Genomic DNA, 21,413 nt, shown 5'->3' with positions numbered 1-21,413 from the left:
AATGGATGACATCCCCCTGAGCCTTCTCTTCTCCAGGCTGAACAGTCCCAGCTCTCCCAGCCTTTCCTCACAGGACAGATGCTCCAGTCCCTTCACCATCTTTGTGGCCCTTCATTGCACTCTCTCCATCCAGTATGTCCCTGTCTCTCTTGTACTGGGGAGCACAGAACTGCACACAGCACTCCAGGTGTGGCCTCGACAGCGCTGAGGGGAAGGATCACCTCCCTCCACCTGCTGGCAATGCTTTGTCAGATGCAACCCAGGATACCATTAGCCACCTTTGCAGCAAGGGCACATTTCTGGCTCATTTTCAACTTAGTGTGCACCAGAACCCCCAGGTTCTTTTCTGGCAAGCTGCTTTGCAGCTGGTCAGTCCCCAGCATATATTGGTGCATGGGGTTGCTCTTCTCCAGGTGCAGGACTTTGCACTTCTTGTGAACTAACTGTCCTCCCTTAGTGTGTTATGTTTTAGTAAGCAAAGGTAATTGCCAGCTAGAATGACGGTTCCGTGTTGCTGAGGCTTCGTAAGTTCTGCACACCATTCAGGAGCTTGGAAGAACTGAAGAGCCTCAGTTACTTCTCCAGGTTGGAGACTCATCTCTATCTGCTAGTAAAATATGTCCTTGGCTGCAGCTTAGGAGAGAAGGAAAAAAATCCTGGAAATAAATCCAACGTTTTCCTCTTCTAAGCATCTCTTATTTTCTGTCCAGATTATTTAACTGTCATAGAAAATTAGGCAGAGAATAGTAGATGATTAGAATAGTTATAAATGTGTTTCACTGACATTGATGTTCTCAAATGCTTTCATTAGTAGCATGCTATATCCTCCCCATCTTTTGTAGCTAAATGGTCTATTATGTCTTGTCATGGGTGCTCATGTTCATCAGAAAAGATATGAATCCAGATTCTTGTGTGCACAAAGCCCTCTTTTAATCTCATAAATATTGTGAACATGACTTTAGTCAGTAAAAGACCAGATCCTCCAGATCTTACAGATATTGTGAAAAGGATGAATGGCTTCACATGGCTTCGGATTAGGGTGGCTTTTTCATCAGGGAAAGATATCTTGTTTTCTATCTGCTTTTCAGAAATTTCATCAAAATAAAAAAGTCTTATGAAGTTTATTAAGAGAATATTTTTCCTCTCGTTTGAAAAACACTGTTTTGTTTCACTTGCGCTCCTAAGGAAATCTGGTCTTGTGATCCAAGTGTTAGAACTGAAAACCAGGAACTTCTGAGAATAATTATGGACTCAGATTATAAACAAAGTAATTTTTTTATTTTCTGGGCATCTGCTATTTCAGTGGGTATTTAAATCTTTCATTCTAAATAATTCATCCTTTAGCAGGGGAATTTTGAAGGTGTTGCCTTTATTTTCTTCAGGAGCTGATGGCTAGTGCACTCTGTCCTGGTAGGTCCTTCTTGAAGTCTCTATTCTGTATCCTATCCGTTACTCTAGCCTGAAGTATTTTTTCATAGACACTTCTCTTTAAATAGCAAGTTATCATCCCCACCACAGGTCCCACAGGAAGTTTATGACCGAGAGACTGCTCTGGGCTCACAGTGGCAGCAGGTTGAGGTTTGTACCATGTCTATTTCACAGCTTTTTTTAAATATCTCTCTGGAGGACTCTACAGGTGACTTTACGCACAATGGATTTTCATCCTAGAATTAAGAAAAAATGCACTAAACTTTTAATAATTGTCTAGTGGTTAGTTGTATTCTTTCCTGTTTTTTCTTATTTGATTGGATACATGGAAATGTGTGGATTTGGTGGGGATTTTCTAACTCTGCAGTCATTTCACATGTCATTTTCGGATGTCACGGAAACAACAGGCCAAGAAATTCGCGCTTAGAGGGCGTTGAATATATAGGAGTGCGTGTATTATTTTAAATCAGTATAGTGGATATATTTGATTTTTAAAAGCGTCGTAGGTCAGGATTACCTCATAGTTACAGATTTGTTCATAAACACCTATTTGAATTGATTTCCTGCTCTATCGTGTCTTTGGTGTAAGTGAAAAGAAAAGCTGGAGCACTCGTTTTTGAGACGATACAGATAAAGCATGCGGTGCTACTAAAAATTTTTTAAAGTCTCATTTTACTGTTTTATGAGGCGGCATGGCTTCTCTCGGCCTTTCTCATTTGTATTTCTTGATAACTGCTTCTACCATTATACTTTAAGGAACTAATAAGTTAGTTCATCGTGTGCCAAATTTAAGATATCATTCTTTTATTGGATGGATAACTAAAATCTGAAAACATCTTGCAGTTGTCCAGCTTGCAAATATGATCTGAGAGCAGGTTAGCTCAGATGAGCTTGACTTTCTGAATGCATAGCTTCTATTCAGATGGGGAGGCACTGGCTTGGTGAAACATTGCCCACTTACAGAAATGTCATTATGCTTAGTTATTGAAAATTTTCTTGATGCACTGAATATACATGTAATTTAATTCATAAATATGTCATCTTCCCGTCACCTTAAATCGAATCAATGATGTCAGTGTCTATGGGTACTAAAGCAGCCCAAAATCATGGGAGCACAGATGCTCCAACAACAGCTTCCACTTCATACTTACTGTTGAATAATGGATTTTCTTTTCCCAGTTACTTGGTTTGGAAACACAATTGTGTCATTCTGTGTGATTCACTCTAAGATGAGATTCCTAATAGGGAGTGTTAGATTGTGAAAGAAGCAAATTGATCATCGTAATTCAAATTAATCATCTTAATTCTTATGTGCCAGCAAATTGCAAGTGTCTAGTGAGAACCAGTTACAGAGTGTCTGCACAAGCTCTATATTACAGCTTTATATATGATATATTAAAGAGCTAGCATATCAGTCATCATTCGCATAGCAGCCTGTGGAATTGTTATTCAGGGGAATTCAAACACTGAAGTCTAAAATGCATCACTGTGGGCAGGTATCCTGAGGGGGAGGGCTGAATATGCCTCTAATGCCAACAATGTACTAAGTTTTGCTTTACTCAAGCATAACTTTCTCTTCAGATGTGCAGAGTGAAAATTTACAGGTGCTTATATGGCCAAGATTATCTGATGTATTCTTGCTAGGCAAGCTCTTACTATTGAGATAAAAAGGGAAAAGAATTATTGAGGATATGTGATTTTACAGAATGGCTGGATTGATGGAAATGTTGCAGTAATCTAACAGTCAGTTCCTATGCGCATGGGATTACAAATGAAGCAATCTTTCATCAGCGCAGCTTTTTCCTGCTGTGTGATTCTCATATACCCAATTTAATTGAAAAATGCATTTTCCTGAACAGTGCTACCTAGGTGGGGTTCCAGTCCTTTCACTGTTCTGCTTCCTTCTATTAGATCATGCGTTTGAAAAACAGTGTAAAAGTCATCAAAATAGGTCATTATCCCATTTAATGGATATATTTGTTAAATTTAATAAATACATCCCTTTACAATACTCGGAAAACCCAGGATATGTTTGGCCTATCAAGTGCTAAAACTGCAGTTAATAAATAGGAAAAATATATTTTATCTGAAGCAGATGCTGCATAATTTCAGTTTTAGCGAATTCTGATTTAAACTATTACACGTGAGTCAAACAAAAAATGCTCCTTTTGACCAAGGGAATTGGGTGCAACAAATTAATGCTCAGATTTATATATTTTTATGGACTATTTAGTGACTCTCAAGCTTGCCTCCAAGTTGAGTATGCATCAGAAATTGTTGTGGGATTCGTACTCTCATCTTTAGAAGTGTTTATAGAAAATGATGCGTAACTGACTTCTTTCAGGTGTTAGAAAGTGGTAGAGTTTTAGGTTCTACTGCAGTGTTTGAGTTTTACTGTGTATTATAAGGTTGGCAAATAAATCTGATCATTTTTATCAATAAATAGGACTGAATAATTCATAAATAAAGTAATTATTTTCAGAATACAAGACAATAAAATTCTGTAGTTTTTCATGTAAATGCTTTTTTGCAGGGCAGTTTCACTTATAAGCCTTAAAACCTACTTTAGTAGGATGGAACTGTACTTGTCTTTTTCTACTTCACACAAGACTGAGAGGGGATAATGAGTGCTGATTCATCTGGCAGAAATGTCAGTGATGATTGGGGGGGGGGGGTGTTTATTTTAATTTAGACTCTTCCGCTTATTTTGAAGCACTTAATGATATGTTAATTTGGAATTAAATGTGGAGTTAAATTTAAACCTGGGGAATTTGTCACAGTGCCTTATGTGGATCAGGACAATGACATACAATGTATGTTCTTGATTACGGTATGGAGTTTCAATTCAGATTTTTTCCCTGAGCATTTTTTAATATTTCCCTGCCTACGTTGATGTTAGGTTGCCATTGTTTTGCCTGGAGAGGAACTTCACGCATGCTAGAACTGAGAGATGCCAATGTTAAAAACATTGGGCTAAATGTACGAAAAACTATGTTTCATTTAGAAATTTTACCCAAAAGAGTGCCATAGCATGGAAGCAGGATTTTTCTTCATTTTAATCCAGAGCTTTTGAGGCTGTGAATGGTGAATTATTTTTCTGAGACAATATTATTAATTTAACCAAATTGAATGAGGAGGGGGTGAGAAGAAGGGAAGGAGACCACAGAAATGGACAAAAATTCTTGAAGTTATGAAAGGGGAGAGCAGGGTCTTTAATTTCTATTTAATAACTCTTTTTCAGAGATAACACAGTCTTCTGGTTTGGGATGTGCATTATCCCACAAACTTCCTTTAATACTCTGTGCTTTGAAATGAGGGGGAAATGCAGTCATTAATCAGGTGACTGGCTGGTAAAAAAATTATAAAAGTGCACACATCTATAGCCATGTATCAATATTTAATTTTAGTTAATAGCTAATTTATGTAGCTGTCAGGAAGCTAAGGGTCTGTAGTAATTATAATACTCTTTCACTGAAGGTAAAAAGCGTCGTAGCAGCCTTCTTACAAAATCAGTCAAAATTTCAAGACCTTGAGTTTCATAGCAGGCTGTAAAAATGGAGAGGATGATTCTGGTTCTTCCTTGAAGAAGTGGTGTGGAAATTCTAATGAACCTTTGCTCAAAGCTCTCTGCAGTTGCATAGCCATGTACAAAACTAAATTTGTGTTGAAGTTCATCCCTAATTAAAAAGACACCTAGGTCATATTGAAATTAATCATTACGTGGTAATACAAGTTTTCCTGAATTGGATCTCCCAAGCTTTCTCATGCTTTGAACATGGCTCACTACCAGAAAACTTGTTATAACATGATCTACCTGCAAAAGGATAATTGCTCTGTATATAAGTTAAACATCTTTAGGGTTTTTTATAATTTAAGACAAATAGTCTGCAAGGCAAATCTAACTGAAACATTATTACATGTACCTGCTTATAGGTTGGGTTATTTTCATTATGTGATTTGGAAAACATTGAAATCCACATGCTGAAAAAGCAGAAGCAGCAAGGAATGGGAAAGAAATGAAAGTGATGAAGTTGTGCTTTTTTTTTTTTTTTAACTCTTTTTTCCCCCTATATTAAAAGCATGTTCTTTTTAGTATGGTTCTAAATATTGCAGCTGTTCTTAAGTTCAGAGATGTATTTCTTCTAAAGTTTGGTTCTTGGACAACAGAGTATTGTCTAAGACTATGAGATGTTTATTCTTTTACTAACTTCTAGGAAAAAAATTTTAGGCCAGTTGTTTCATAATACCTTAAATGTTCATTTTCTGAGAACTTGAGGAAGGAAGAGTCTTTTTAACCTTATTGAACAAGATTTTCATACACATAAGAAGTTTCTGAAATCTGAAAAACTAGTTCTGCTACTTGCTCGTGCCCTAGTGGTGATGTCTCTAAAGGACAGAAAATAAGAACTGTGAAATACTGTTTTCCATGGTTCTTGTTCTTTTAGTCTCAATTTAACCCTGAGAGAGAGACATATTGCACTGTAAAAGTGTCCACATAAGAATACCTGTGGCATAATTTCACAGGCTAACCAGAAGAAGAGAAGAAAGCTCAAATCTTATGGGGTGGTCATGTTTCTCTGTCAGTATGGATCTGAACATTGCAGGTTGGGCTCAATTCCAATATTTCACAGTAATGATCTAGCATATCACTCTTATCATCATCATCTTCAACGTGTGCAGGCAACAAAGCCATTCTCACAATTTCCACTAGGCAGGTCACTTTCAATAAAGCTCTCATCAGAGTTGCTCTCTGAATTATATTTGACTTGTACTATACAAATGAATTAGTTCAATAGCGAATACCACATAATTGTGTTTTGCAGCTTGATAATGTCATAATTATGAAACCTAGTAGTATGTAACATTATAATCTTACAATGCTTGATTCAGCAAAACACCTTAGAATAAAAATATGCATGAAATTCAGTGGAGTTTAACTCTTTCTGGTAAGGCACAGACTTCAGTGTTGTGCTGGTTTTGGCTGGGATAGAGTTAATTTTCTTCACAGTAGCTAGTATGGGGCTATGTTTGGGATTTGTGCTGAAAACAGTGTTGCTAATTCGGGGATGTTTCAGCTATTGCTGAGCAGTGCTTACGCAGAGCCAAGGCCTTTTCTGCTTCTCACTCCACCCCACCAGCGAGTAGGCTGGGGGTGAACAAGGAATTGGAAGGGGACACAGCTGGGACACTCACCCCAGCTGACCAAAGGGATGTTCCATACCATACGATGTCGTACTCAGCGTATAAAGCTGGGGGAAGAAGGAGGAAGGGGGGGATGTTCAGAGTGATGGCATTTGTCTTCCCAAGTGACCATTACGGGTGATGGAGCCCTGCTTTCCTGGAGATGGCTGAACACCTGCCTGCCGATGGGAAGTAGTTAACGAATTCCTTGGTTTGCTTTGCTGCGTGCGCAGTTTTTGCTTTATCTATTAAACTGTCTCAGCCTACAAGTTTTCTCACTTTTCTCCTTCTGATTCTCTCCCCCATCCCACTGTGAGGGAGGCGAGTGAGCGGCTGTGTGGTGCTTAGTTGCCAGCTGCAGTTAAACCACAAGATGTGCGATTAAATTTAAGCACCTAATTGAAATTTCCTCTGACTTGGGCAGAGGTGTATTGGGTCTGGCTGAGATGGAGTTACTTGTCTCCATAGCAGCCCTTGCAGTGCTTGCCACGCAAACCCAATACAAGAGGCTTGAGGAAATACCCATGGTATTTTCTGGTATATTCTCTCCTTTCAACTCAGAGGGAGAACTCCTACTTGATGAGGTAAGTTACGTATATGAACCCCACAGGATATACAAGCGATTTAACTACCTTTCTGACTCTGTAGAATTTGCATTCATTGCAGGTACAGAAAGCCCTTTGAACCACAAGTGTTGTCTCTCTGAAACCCTTACTTGTGCTACTAATGCTTTGTATTTTGGAGTTCCATGCGTAAACACTTATTTACAACATGTCTCGGTAGAAATGACTTGTGGGGAAATAGAAGTGCTTTCTGTATGTGACATACATCTGTTCATTTGCATCAAGTTTGTGGAAATGCTACTAGCATAGCTGTGTATGCTTTCTATTTATGTGAGAGGTCTAATATAAATGCAGATGTACAGGTAAATAATGTTGTGGGTTTGTTTTGTTTTAAAGTATTCACCAAGGCAAAGCCTTTAAGGAGGTCTTGTCTTCCTATTTACCAGTTTGGGCGAGTTTTGATTCATACAGCTGACAAGATGCAGACATTCAAATTTAGTTAAAACTTGACTGCATTACATCAGTGTAACTCCTTCAGGCACATGCTCATGTTGAAGATTATGAACTATGACATATTGAATTAGCCCATAAAGTAGGCATACAACTGAAAGCTACATCTAAACGTGTTACCTCGTATCACATGCGCTGTAATAAATGATTGTGTAAATGTTCTTATTGAATCCTAATTGTGACATGCAGCATTGGCATGATTTAAACTGTAAACTGTCTTAAAGCTGGTGTAAGATAATATGTGTGCATGTGCAAATGAGGCCATCGCTATGACTCAAGTACTCTGTAATTCCTGCCATTAAGAAGAATAGGGTGGTTGCTGACCCTTTTTAATTTTGTCATTTTGAAAGCACATGCTCAAAAGCAACTGTAACTTTGGGAAAAACACATGTTCAGTTCAGACCAGATGGTCACTGATAAGATGATGAATATGAGGCAATAAGACTCTGCATTTGTACCAATTTATTTGAGCTGGTTCCCAAACTTGTATTTGTTGAATCAATGTATAGTCTGTCATGTAGCTGTTGCTTACAAAGAAAGTTTGGTGTCATTCGATGGTGTCTAGAAGAAGTGTTTTGGGTGCACTTTGTTTCTAATCTGGTTTAAGACCTTACATTGCTTTATAAAACTTCCAAAATTACAATTGCCAGTTTTAAAGCTGCTTTTCAAGTAAATTCAAAAGTCTTGCACATAATAGTCATTGCAGAGCTTTCATCTAGTAGATAGGCTCCTTGAAAAGCAAACACAACAAACAAAGATTATAATTACTTTTGGAAATTTTAAATAACGAACTATGAACTAAATCAAAATGATGGTTTGAAAGATAACTAATGGATTGCTGTTCCACATGAGATTTCTGTCACTACATCTATGCCAGTTAAGGGCTGGGGTAAGTATGCCCCAGAGTCCAACATTGGAAACAACATTGTATGCCAATAAAAAGTAGATAAAGTTACAAAATAGCATGGGTTTTGCCACTCTAAGGCTCCATCAGGTCTGTTGGGATTTGTCATGGTATCTTTGCTAGTACAGTGCTCTTTGTAAAGCTTTACAAGTAGAAGTGTGGTCTAGGGCCATTGTGGACAAATGGCTTCTAACAATCCGGCATCCACCAAAAGATTTTTTTTTAATAAATTTTCCTTCTTTTCCTGTGCTGCTCCTTTGCTTTTGGCTCCGTGTGTCTGTTTGTGGGATAAGAGAATAGTCTTGAAAGGATGTTGTAGTGCTATTACCCTTCTATCTAGTTCTCCAAACATATTTCACTTCAATTTTGCTAGATGCTGTTGTTGAGTAGTAATGACCCATGAGGAAATGCCTGCAGTGAGCCCAAGAATGAGTGAAACTTCCTTAGAGATAAGTCTGAGAAGTGTTTCATTGAAGTACTAGAAGTGAGCCTGTCTCTTATCCTGAGAAAGAATGGGTTTCAGTGTCTGAAGGAGAAGCAGCAATTGTGTACCCTCACACCAAATCCAGAGCTGCTGGGGAGGTTTGAGGTCCCAACTGAGTGTGGGTTTTTCTCAAGGTCGTGATTGCTTTTGAGCACAAGCTCCCAGAGGCACAAAAAGTTTCGACATCCTCCTTATTCTTCTCAATTGCAGGACTTAGCAGAATGTTACAAGGCGATAATAAGCCAAGCAACAAAATGTTTATTATAGGAAGATTGTCATGGGGTTTTTGTCCTATTGGTTTGATGGGAGATTTTGAAGAGCAGCCTAGAATCTATTTTCAGCACCTAATAATGGAGATATTCACCACACAGAAAACTCCTGAAACAGTCTTGAATGCGCATCCTTGACTCCAGTTGTCTCTGTACTCCCTGCTTATTTAGGGAATTGTCTTTTTCAGGATGGAGGAGTTGAGTTGGCAGCTGTGAAAAAGGGAGGGAATACTGTATCAATGGGTAACAGCGAGACTGTATGGCTTTCCATTAGCGTAATTGATGATACCAGTAGCCATCAATACTCACAACAAAATCAACACTGAAAAATTGATCATGGACTTTGCCAGCTAGTGTCAATAACTGGAAATCCTCAGGCAAACTTTTCTAGCAGTTCAGAGATTGAAACAATTGTTTGCAAATCATTTACTCAATGCAGACACAGCTGCCTCAGTCTGATGGACTCCAGCACAGTTTCTAAACCAGGCACTTTCAATTTCTCACTGTCGTTCAGTGTCTGATTCATCATGTCAGATGGGCTTGGTTCATTTTGGCCATTGTTTCCCTGCTTGTAAAATGGATGTAATCATAATCTGCTGGTTGTAGTATCTGTCTGCCTCCCTTGAGCTATTGTGCGGGTCAGTTAATGTCCATGCTGTGTGCCACAGCTGACTAGGAAACCACGGAGCCTGCAAGGGCTGCTGCCGCCGACATGTTCCCATTTGGGAGGCATCGAGAGAGAAACTTTGTGTGCACATCCCTCCCAGCCTCTAGGGATTTGGATATAATCATGGTACCGTGATGGGACCTGGGTGCCCCTCTCTGTCAGCCTGGCAGGCCCAGCCCTGCCTGCGCTGTGGCCTCCCTGCAAGCACCATGCCAGCCCTGGTGCCGCTTCTTCGCTGCCAGAGTTCAGGTCCTGCTCCTTCTGCTCCTTCCTCTCTGTTGCACCATTTGTCCCTTTCCCAGGGCAGCAGCTGTCTGCACCTAACACAGAGTGCATCGGCGGCAGGGAACGGACAGGAGTTGTGGAGGATTGGCACCACCCAGAGAAAAGGGGCAACCGGGGGACAGCACCCCCAGCGCTGCTCCCTGCCACCACTGCATAGGCTGCAGCTCTCCACAGCTGCCCCATATGATCTTCTGGGGATGGGGAGGACGGGGAACGAGGTGAACTGCACCCCCAAAACCTTTCCAGTTCCTGGGTCTGGAAGGCTTGCAGGCAGTAAGATGCTCAGCAGTACTGCTGTACTCACTTCCCTGTGGTCTGTGATGACTCGGTATTATCATGTGTTCAACTGGTATCACCCGTGGGTCCCTGCAAGGCACTTGGACACCAGACTTCTCCCTCAGGCCACTGACATCCAGCTCCTTTTTTGTAAAGCCTCTTTGTCCCTAGCTAATGAAAATTAACATCTGTTGTGTGATACAGTGTCTGCTCAGAACATCAAGGTGCTTCACCTGTCTCTCCTCTGATAGAAGGAGATGCTTTAATGTGATAAAGGATTAGTGTAGTGGGGATACAAAAATCGGACTTGCCTTCTGTGCTGAAGATTTATTAAGTATCTCAAAATAATATTGTTTTTAATAAAATGAACATGAAGAGAAAAAATTCACTGTAACGTAGGCTTTCTAGTAAGTCATTCTAATGAACAAATTAAACCACAGAATTAAATTTTGTGTACACATTAGGCTTACAGCCTACTAAAGCAATTTTTGTTTAAACTGGAAAATTTGTTTTAAAACATCATTTTACAAGATTCAGGACCCATATTTGGCTCAGGGCTGAAGTTACAATTTTTTGTTTAATTTTCTTTTTCTGAACTTGGTGTAGTAATAGGGTGGCAGAGAGTTGCGTCAACTATCTCAAGGTGGTGTTTAAGAGATGTATTGCAGAGCAGAGCCCTATTACATCATCATTGATAACAGCACTGAAGCAGTGTAGCCCTAATGCTCGTGACTCCATGAGGATCTGTATTGGGTTTGCATGACAAGGTTTTGGTAGCAGGGGGATTCAGGGGTGGCTTCTGTAAGAAGCTGCTGGAAGCTTCCCCTGTGTTCGAGAGAGAGCGAGCCCATACCAGCCGGCTCTAAGATGGACCCGCCGCCGGCCAAGGCCGAGCCCATCAGCAACAGTGGTAGCGCCTCTGGGATAACAGATTTAAGAAGGGGGAAAAGTTGCTGTGCAACAGAAGCTGCAGCCAGAGAGAGGAGTGAGAACATGTGAGAGAAACAACGCTGCAGACCCCCAGGTCAGTGAAGAAGGAGGGGGAGGAGATGCCCCAGGTGCCGGAGTGAAGATTCCCCTGCAGCCCGTGGGGAAGACCATGGTGAGGCAGGCTGTCCCCCTGCAGCCCAGGGAGGTCCATGGTGGAGCAGATCTCCACCTGCAGCCCGTGGAGGACCCCACGCCGGAGCAGGTGGGTTCCCGAAGGAGGCTGTGACCCCGTGGGAACCCCGCGCTGGAGCAGGCTCCTGGCAGGACCTGGAGATCTGTGGAGAGAGGAGCCCACGGAGCAGGTTTTCTGGCAGGACTTGTGACCCCGGGGGGGACCCACACCAGAGCAGTCTGTGCCTGAAGGGCTGCAGCCCGTGGGAAGGACCCACATTGGAGAAGTTCATGGAGGACTGTCTCCTGTGGGAGGGACCCCGCGCTGGAGCAGGGGAAGAGCGAGGAGTCCTCCCCCTGAGGAGGAAGGAGCAGCAGAGAAAACCTGTGGTGAACTGACCGCAACCCCCATTCCCCATCCCCCTGTGCTGCTGGTGGGGAGGAGCTAGAGAAAATTGGGAGTGAAGTTGAGCCTGGGAAGAAGGGAGGGGTGGGTTAAGATTTGGTTTTATTTCTCATTACCCTATCATTTGATTGGTAATAAATTAAATTGATTTTTCCCAAGTCGAGTCTGTTTTGCCTGTGGTGGTAGCTGCTGAGTGATCTCTCCCCATCCTTGTCTCAACCCATGAACCTTTCGTTATATTTTCTCTCCCCTGTCCAGCTGAGGGGAGTGATAGTGTGGCTTTGGTGGGCATCCAGCCATGGTCAACCCACCACAGGATCCTTACTGAGGGCTGCTGCATGGGTGCAGTGTACTTCTGTGGTGGTATGGCACAACGTAAGGTTGGGAGAGAAGTAACTTTCAAAAGATTTTACTGAGGGGTCTAAAGCTCTGGTCTGTATAGAAATTTAGATGCCCTTTTTCACTAATGATACTGGGAAATAAGTGAGCCCCTACAGCGTGACATAAAGGATCTAGCATTAGAGTGGTGATTCCTGTCCCTGAATTGCTGCAGGGTTACAATGACAGTAACAGGTGACAGGCAGGGGGTCCTTAATGAAGTGGAGAGAAGCCAGTCTTAATAAAAGCTTTTGTGTCATCAGCTGTCATGTGCATGCTCATGTGTGCAAGCACTTGCACTCTAGTAATGTAACTTTTACAGTCTTCAATTCTGAATTATTTAGCTCTGTAATGCCTGCTTACTGATTACATTGGTGCATTATTAGCAGTTATTTAATCTTCTTCATTGTAATTGCTTGCTTACTTGAATGTGCTCTTGTGCACCAGATTCCCTCAAAGTACTTGCAAATATCATGTTGCTCCTATAAAAAAAAAAAACAAGATCAAGAGCAGATAAATTTTGATGTGAGAAGGGAGTTGAAATAATGAAGCACACACAACTTCCAGGCTTCCTGTTAACACAGAGTTGGACAGTATGTCCTATACACCTGATGGAGCTGAAAAGTGCTTTGATTGTTCTCACCTTGCTTCAAGTAAAAAAAAAAAAAAAAAAGCCAACCTACATAATACAGCACAGCTTTAGGTCACAGTTGCTTATAAAATAATTTGCCTACAGATGTCTATTACAGTGTGTTATAGTAAGCCAAATTTAATATACTAACTGTTGTGGTGATTTAGGATTTAAGAGCTGTGATAAGCTTTGATAGTGAGCATTTAAGAGGAAGGGGAAATAACAAAGACATTCCTTCCTGTAGACCTCTCGCGTGTTGACTTATGGCAACGTGTTGAGTTGAAGGAAATTGATCTGTGCTTCTTTTACAAGTGGTGGGGAAGAGTCCAGGAACTTGGAAAGCATAGACCTGTGATCTGTTATATGGTGGAAATGTGGGTAGAAAATGGTATTCAACAATTCTGGTTGATGTTTCAAAAAAATGCCTTACTTATCAGCAGTGCTCATCACACAAGCCTTTATGTTTTTCTTTATCATAAGAAAACAGAATCTCATAACAGTAAATTACTACTTTAATGGCATTGGAAATATGTCCTTGGAAATGTCAACTCTTTCAGATAATTTCTGTGTTGAAATTTCCTTGCAGATGAATTACTTCAGAAAGAGCAAAACTATTCTGATGATGTTTTGGCCAATATGATCAGCGAACCCAGAATCAGCTATGGAAATGATGCTCTCATGCCTTCATTGACGGAAACTAAGACCACAGTTGAACTTCTTCCAGTGGACGGAGAGTTCAGCCTAGATGACCTTCAGCCATGGCATCCCTTTGGTGTTGATTCTGTTCCAGCTAATACTGAAAATGAAGGTATGTACAATAGGGGGAAAAAACACAGAATATTTTGAGTTGAGCTTTGTCGGTTTTCTTCACCATTGTTCCCTGAAACTTGACATCTTTCTGATGTAAGCAGGATAGAGGTTCTCAAATGTAAGCTTAGAACTGGTCTGCCGTGTCAGCTGTGTCTCTGATGGAACAGAAAATCCCGACTAAAATATGGAATTTAGACACTCAATGAATTTCAGTGTTGAGCTTACTTTCCTTTAAAAGCAAATCAAAATTAATTCCAGCAAATTATGAGTGACAGTTTTATAAAATACATGACAATGAGCTAAGGAGGATAGATAGATAAGTCCTTAGTTTTGTGCCATAATGAAATGAGTGTTTTAGTTAAGGAAGAGCTATTTATTTGCTGGCATGAAAATGATTATTGATCCAGCACAATCCTAGCATGAGAGTTGATTTTATTTCCCCACCACCACTGGCTGTCTGGAATGTACTGCAAAAATGATCCTGTATACTCAGCAATGCAACTGGCTAGTGAAGACTTTTTTCATGAGGACTATTTTATGTTGTTCATGGACTAATTTATTGAAATGACTGCATAATACTTTAATAATTTATGTATAATCTGGAATTGGTATTTTATTTAGGTTATAGAGCCAATTAATCAGAAATCTGAGGGACTTAGATAATGTCATTCAAATTCCTGCTACTGTGTTTGTTTTCCTTTATCAGTTCAACTCCACCATCATTAATGATAAATTAATCACAACGGTGGAAGTTTGATACTGCAAAGCAGCAGACAGAGGCTGAAGCTACAGAAGCATTTTTTCAGGCATATTTGTGTTTTGTGGATCTGTGATTTCTAGCTGAACTGCACAGACATTAACATCCTCCAGAAGTCTTTTAAAATCACTGGCTTAGGCTATACCTGCTCTCAGCATGAGTTTTGAGACCAGCCTTAGGCAGTTAGTCTTGCTCTAGCATGATGTGTGAGTGACTGTGGGCAGCTGGGTGCCTGGGAGACGAAACACGGGATGTGGGCATGGATTTGCCAGATCTGGTGCCAGGTGAAATCAGTGGAGTCAGAACCAATTTTGTAATCAGTGGGTCATCCCCAGGAGTCAGAGAAGCATAAGATCACGCGAAAGAAAAGACATAGCTAGGATCTGAGCAAAGGTCAACAAATCTGTAAGGCAGAAGTATACCAGATTTGAGGGGAAGAGGAGAGGCTGGTCAGGAGTGGGGCTAAAATCGGGCTGCCAGGGAGTTAGCACTACAGGTAGGGACCAAGAAAAAGAGCAGACAGAGCTGGAGCAAACTCAACAGGCTGGCCAGCAGCAAGAACCAGAGAAGACAGGAGATGGTGACAAGGACTCCAGACATTTCTGGGGGGCACTTGTGGCCAAGTGATGTGCTGAGTGGCCGAGAGCAACTGGCTGGATTGCATCAGGTGCTGGCAAGTAGCACAGACGGCTGTCCAGACTGGCAGGCTAAACTTCAGTTTCCTGGGGAATCAGCTGCAGTGTGCTATAGTGCACATGTCAAGGCTGTCTGCCAGCAGCAGGCCACAGTCCAACTGGTGGTGTCTTTCCTGCAGGAATTTTCCAGTACAGCTCTTGCTGCAGTTTTTTTCCCATAGCCGAGGCATACAGGGCATCAATTTCTATACTTGCTACCTGGAGGGGGGGAATTAATTATTTTTGAAGTCTGTCCTCCCAGCTTTCAAAATTTACTGATTTCAGTCACCAAGTTCAGAAGCTATTTGGTAGACAGGTGCACCCAGACATACCCACAGTTTAATCACACAAGCCTTCTTTTCGTTCAGAAACCTGGCTAAGCCCAGAATTTAATAATGGAAGGTACATACTTCAATGTGACAGTGAATTCCTGTAGGCAAGTATATTGATGGTGGTTCTCCTTTTAAAATGTGTGACAGCAAATAAGAAACAAAAATTCTCCTGCCTTGAATAACATACCATTTAATTATGAATCCTGTGTATTTTAACACATTACACTTTGTTGCAGCACTTCTTAATGTTTACTGTGGGAACATCTTTCAACTTTCATGCCTTTAAGTTGTTGGGGTTTAGGTGTTTTTTTGATATCAGGATTGTATTTGTCATGAAGTTACTGCAGCAAACAATTCTGTTAGGCCAACTATTATTACCGTTTACATCTGCAGAGTTAGAAATAGAAATTATTTGATGACTTAAACTTCTTCAAGTCTTTCTTGTTTCCCGTTATACTTCCCTGTCATCTGTCCAAACCAGTGTTGTAATGTGATCATACCTACAGTACCTTCTTTCTCTCTTTAGATACCCTCTCTATATTTTTGCTCCTAGTATCAAAGGGGAATTTCACAGCCTCATGTTTTTCTTTCGTGTTTGTCTCCCACCTCTTTGTTCCAGAAACCCAGGACTAACTGTGCCATTTGTCCTCACATCCCATGCCTGTTTTCTTCCGCAGCCATGGTCTAATCCCAGGCTTTGTCTAAATTGCTTCCGAAAACATGCGTCTGTCTTGTTATAATATGCTTTGGAAGTAGGAAGAAGTAAATAACAATTGACGCAATTTTCTCCTCTTCTTTCCTCTCCCTCTCTACTGAAGGTGGTTTTACATAGACTGTTTTTCACACAATAAGTTCCCCTTATGCAGGGAGGAGTTTGTATTTTATGCAGTACTGAACAAGTCATTGCTGTTTCTTAACAAATAACTGTTGATCAAAAAAGGCGTAAGTTCAAAAATCATGTGTTAGAGAAACTTCAAATACTGTAGAGTGACTAACCATTGCAATTTTAGTGATGGTCAGCATCTCTTGCTGCTAGGAGGTGCTAAGCATGCCAGCAAAGGTCAGAGAACTGAGCATCTCAGCTCACATTTACTTGGGTGAGGGCTCAGGGTACTCAGCACCGTCAGTCACAGCATGTTCATGTGAACAGTCTGGTATCTGGGAAATCTGCTGAGCAGTTGGTCCAGCAGATGTAACAGAGACTACCAGAGGAGTTTCAGATGGCAAGCAAGTTACAAATTCTTTTTGGTCTAGTTTGAAAGCTGAAGTCAACTTTTAAAACTCTGCTGAACACAAATCTAGAAAGCTATCAGCTCGGCATATGCAGGTGGGTTTCTGGGTAGAAGGAGAGTCTCAACTGCCTCACTGCAACGAGCTGTTGCACTGTATAAACAATAGTTTTCTTCAGTCCTGAGCAGGTACATCAGGTAAATCATTCACCTCATTGCAATTTGCATTCCTGTCAAAACAAATTTCTAATGGGACCATTGATGTCTGAGAGGCAACTGAACAGATCCTGGAGCTAGCTGTGTTAGGACCTGGGATCCCACCCCCTCTGTCACAGTCACAGCAATGCACTTGTTTTTAATGAACCATTTGGGGAATGCTTAAACCAAAATGTGATTGTGGAAAATGTGGGAGGAAATGCAGCCCTTAAGTCTGTGCATCAAAGTATCCAGTATTCTGCCTACAAGTGATGAAGTTAAAATATTACCAAAAAAAACCGCCTAAATTTGTCATTAGTTCCCATGCCTGTTTTCTTCCATGACCATGATCTAGTCTCAGATTTCACCCAGAGATATTAATAATGTATTGGATTGGTACGTTGCCATGTGATCTCAAGGTTTCTTAACTCCATTTGAAATTATCCCAATCTAAACTGCATGTTTAGATAAAAGGATAAGTTTTATGCAAACAGCTCATTGTACTAAAATTGCTTTTTCTGATGAATGAGTGAAAAATAGCCTAAAAATGAAAAGACCTTGAAAGTCTAACATAGCTCAGTAGTTTCTGAAAGTATTTTCTTCCTTGTTGTTTCCCTGAGGTAGTTCCCCAGTAAATGTCCACAGAAATTAATCCAAAGCACCAGGTAATACACTACACAACTTGCATGGCTGAATGAATATATGCCTAGCGTATTGAGATACAAATTAGGTTAACCAGAAATACCCTCTGAGGACACTGCAGAAGGCACCACCAAACTGTCAGGAAATTGTATTTTAACAATGAAAAATGCACCTTCAGAGGTGGGGGCAAATCTCCAACAGCTGTGAAGCTCTGACACTGCCAAGGTCTCTGGGCATTTTGCCAATGTCTAACTGGGTTTAGTTTTTCACCCTTTGTATTTTGCCATGCAGTTACAGTTAGCCTTAGTGACAAAATATTTATCTAAAGTGAGATCTTTGTGAATGTACTGTTTTATCCTTATGACTTGGCCAGTTACTCCCTTCAACGCTGTTCTTGGTAGGTGAGCATCCCGTAGCTCTCCTCAGCTACTAGTTTGTGCCAGCTTTTGAGCTTTTTGATTCACCTTTCTTTTATTTCTGAAAAGAGAAGCAACCACATTCTCTCTTGCTCTTCTGAGATGTATTAGCATTAGATAGGAGGTGGGTTGTGTACCCTTTATAAAGCCTGTGTGATCAGCGTAAGCAGGTATATACCAATTTGGTTTCATGAGGCTATTTGGAAAATCAATATTCAGTCTTAATTCTGTGTACTTCTGTGCACATGGGAGTGTGTTCTGGAGCATCAAAATGAATGCAGTTTTTATAATAGTACGCAGTACATCTTAGAGTTTTGATTAGCGATGAATGCTGCAATAGGTTTAAACTTGTCCCCTCTACATCTGTTGTGTGGTGCTGTAGTCCAGCAGGGCAGGCAGTGAGGAAGCCCATGGACAAGATTTTTCAGAGTTAACTGCTGATTGTGTGTACATCAATACAGGGGCAAGAGCAAGCAGGTTTTAAAATGCAACTGAAATTCAAAAGGTGGCAGCTCAGGGCTCTCCAGAAACCAGCCTTTCTTTGTATCATGTTGCCCAGGGCATGCTGCACTTAGGCACCTGGAATCACGATCTGTTTTGGAAGACCCCTGGCTCTGAGCTTTTGCCTCCATTTTTTGCCCTGCAACTGCTCTGTGACCTTGAGCAGGTTGTTTCACTTTCGTGTCAGTTATGAAATGTGCTGGGGATGGTTGCCTTTTTCCCTGTAAAGTGCTTCCAAAACTATAGATGACAAGAAGAATTATTCATTATTAATACTTTCACCTAACTCCACAAATACTGCATTACCCTGTACAGCAGAAACTTCCTCCATCCTTTTCTCCCTTCACCTACTCCCATTTTTATTGCTACCTACAACCTGCTCTCAGTCTGCCATAGCTGTGGGCATGTAGGGTTACAGAGTGCTGAGCGAGAGGGAAATAAAACCCTTCAGCCTTCTAGTGAGGAGGCAGGGCGAGGGCGACAGAGGAGGGTTCTGCAGGAGCAGTTTGGGTAATTGTCATGGTTTAAACCAACTAAGCACCACGCAGCCACTTGTGTACCCCCAGCCTCCTCGCTGGTGGGGTGGGGTGAGAAGCAGAAAAGGCCTTGGCTCTGTGTAAGCACTGCTCAGCAGTAATGAAAACATCCCTGAATTATCAACACTGTTTTCAGCACAAATCCAGAACAGAGCCCCATGCTGGCTAGTATGAAGAAAATTAACTCTATCCCAGCCAAAACCAGCACAGTGATGCTGGTCCTTGGTTGTTTCTTCCCTTCAGCCCTTTCCACTGAAAATTACTGCTGACCTACCTGAGGGCTGGTACTGACAATATTGGAAAACCTAGCAGAAGACTTAAATAGGAAAATACTCAAAATTGTGGTTTTTAGTTAAGGATGGAATTGGGTTTTGTATAGCGCTATGTAAGGAAAGCAATTACATGGTCTGCTAGTGCCACTCTCAACTGCTGTGAAGGAAGGTGGTTTGATGGCTTGCCTCTGCAGCACCAGACCAGCAAAACTGTGAAAATTCTGCCATTCCAGAAACACAAGCAAGTCAGATGTGCAGATGCACTTTTAGTCTGCAGCTACTATAAAGCTGACTTGCTGCTTTTTTCTGGAGGCAGGAGCTATTTCTGTCACCTCCTATGTACAAAGGACATGGGTGCTACATAGGCCCTCACTTAGAAGCATGGTAGGTTGTTAGTCAAACCCATAGGAACACTAAGCAAGTGACACAGACTTCCTAAGAAGATGGGCAGTCCCCCTTGCTTAAGTCAGCAGTATCGTCAAGTTGGCATGATTTTCTGATGCTGAATACAGCAAGCAGTTCATGATTGAAAACTGTGCTTTTGCCAGGTTTCCTATGTTACTGTGGTTCCCTTACTTCTGATTAGAACGTTCATACTTGAATCCTGAATTTCAAATGAATGAGAATACCTTATTTTAAAAACTCTGAATTCCAAGCTACAATGTAAAATTTGTTTTCTGAATTTAATTTCTTTCTGACACTGGCACTTGGGTAGATAAGGAAGGCAACCATATTGGAGCAAAAGAGAGAAACAACAACAGAAAAAAAAGAGGGGAAAAAAGATCTGAATGTTTTAATGAACTTGTACAATATGTTCAGTTTGGACTTAACTGAGGCAGTAGGTAAGAACTGAAACAACTCTAAAAGTTTTGAACATCCTATTTTCTATTAATGTCAGTGAGCTCCATCAGTCTTAGGTTTCTGCTGGTAAAGCCTTAGTACAGTAATAGAAGCATTTTAAAACTGTGTATGACACACAATTGGGTAGAAAGTGGTGTTCCTCCTTTGCTTCCCTTTTAAAAATCAGAAGGCAAATTTACTGTCTCTAAATAGGAGCATATCAGAATGAAACATTGATTATATTCTCAAAATGTGCTTTACTTTTTAAAAACCTTGGAGCTAGTGCTGTAAAGAATCCTTATTGAAAGGAAAAAGGAGTAAGGATTCAGTGGGTTTGTAAGTCAGCATTGATCAAGACTGCCTGCAAGAACTCACTCATCATGTCTGTTCTTGCTGCCAATTCTGATCAGACAACTGGAAAGTTTGCACATAATGAATATAGTTTTGCTCTATAGACAGAAATTCTTTGATCTTGATGGTTTCTCACTTTAAGCAGTAACCAGAATGTGATGCAAAATTGACACATCAGCTGTGAAGCTTTCCTTTTGAAGTGGTGCCTATGCCTTGCTTTTATGTCCAGGACTAACTGAAGACAGATGTTTTCTAGCTGTTGCTTTGGTAACTTCGTTTATTCAGTATGTCTCCTGCATTGTCCCAACAGAAGAGTAGTTGACTTTATCATTTTGGGGGATTTTGTTTATTTTTTGTTTGCTTTTTTGTTTCTTTTCTGCACATGCCCAGTTGAGCCAGTTGATGCCCGCCCAGCTGCAGACAGAGGACTCACCACACGACCAGGTATATAACTTGCATGGCTTTTACCTAACCTGTGTTTTCCCAGCATGCATGTAGTCTGCTTGAGCTGAAATGATCACCTTTTTTTGGTCTAACCCTCTCTTAATGTAATGCTGTGCCATGAACCAGGGAGGAGTTCCCACACAAACCCCCATCAGCCTGTGTGAATGCTGTGTCAAGGGTGTTTGGAATGGGTACTCAGAGAGGGATTGGGGCCCAGAGACCCAGAACTGATACTCATGTCAAGTTGTCATCCTTCTAGCAGCAATGCTTTGGCAGGTGCAGGAGGCAGTAGGTATGGTACCCCGAAGTGCGGAAAGTACTTTTAATTTGG

The 21,413-nt window shown here is 41.1% G+C and overlaps 1 protein-coding gene across 5 annotated transcripts in view; it reads left to right on the top strand.

Annotated features, from left to right (window-relative positions):
* The window catches only part of APP (amyloid beta precursor protein), a 238,368-nt gene that overhangs the window by 193,705 nt on the left and 23,250 nt on the right, over window positions 1-21,413 (top strand). For 3 of the 5 annotated variants that reach the window (XM_049835161.1, XM_049835159.1, XM_049835158.1), the window contains 2 exons: window positions 13,670-13,891; window positions 21,029-21,082. In XM_049835161.1, the coding sequence (XP_049691118.1) occupies window positions 13,670-13,891; window positions 21,029-21,082 (276 nt within the window). The remainder of the gene's footprint in view (window positions 1-13,669; window positions 13,892-21,028; window positions 21,083-21,413) is intronic. The other 2 variants (XM_049835163.1, XM_049835160.1) reach the window with 1 other exon arrangement.

Source organism: Accipiter gentilis, chromosome 32, assembly GCF_929443795.1.
Source record: "Accipiter gentilis chromosome 32, bAccGen1.1, whole genome shotgun sequence".
Taxonomy (NCBI): domain Eukaryota; kingdom Metazoa; phylum Chordata; class Aves; order Accipitriformes; family Accipitridae; genus Astur; species Astur gentilis.
Note: the sequence above shows the minus strand (reverse complement) of the source record. Positions and strands in the feature narration are given on the sequence as shown.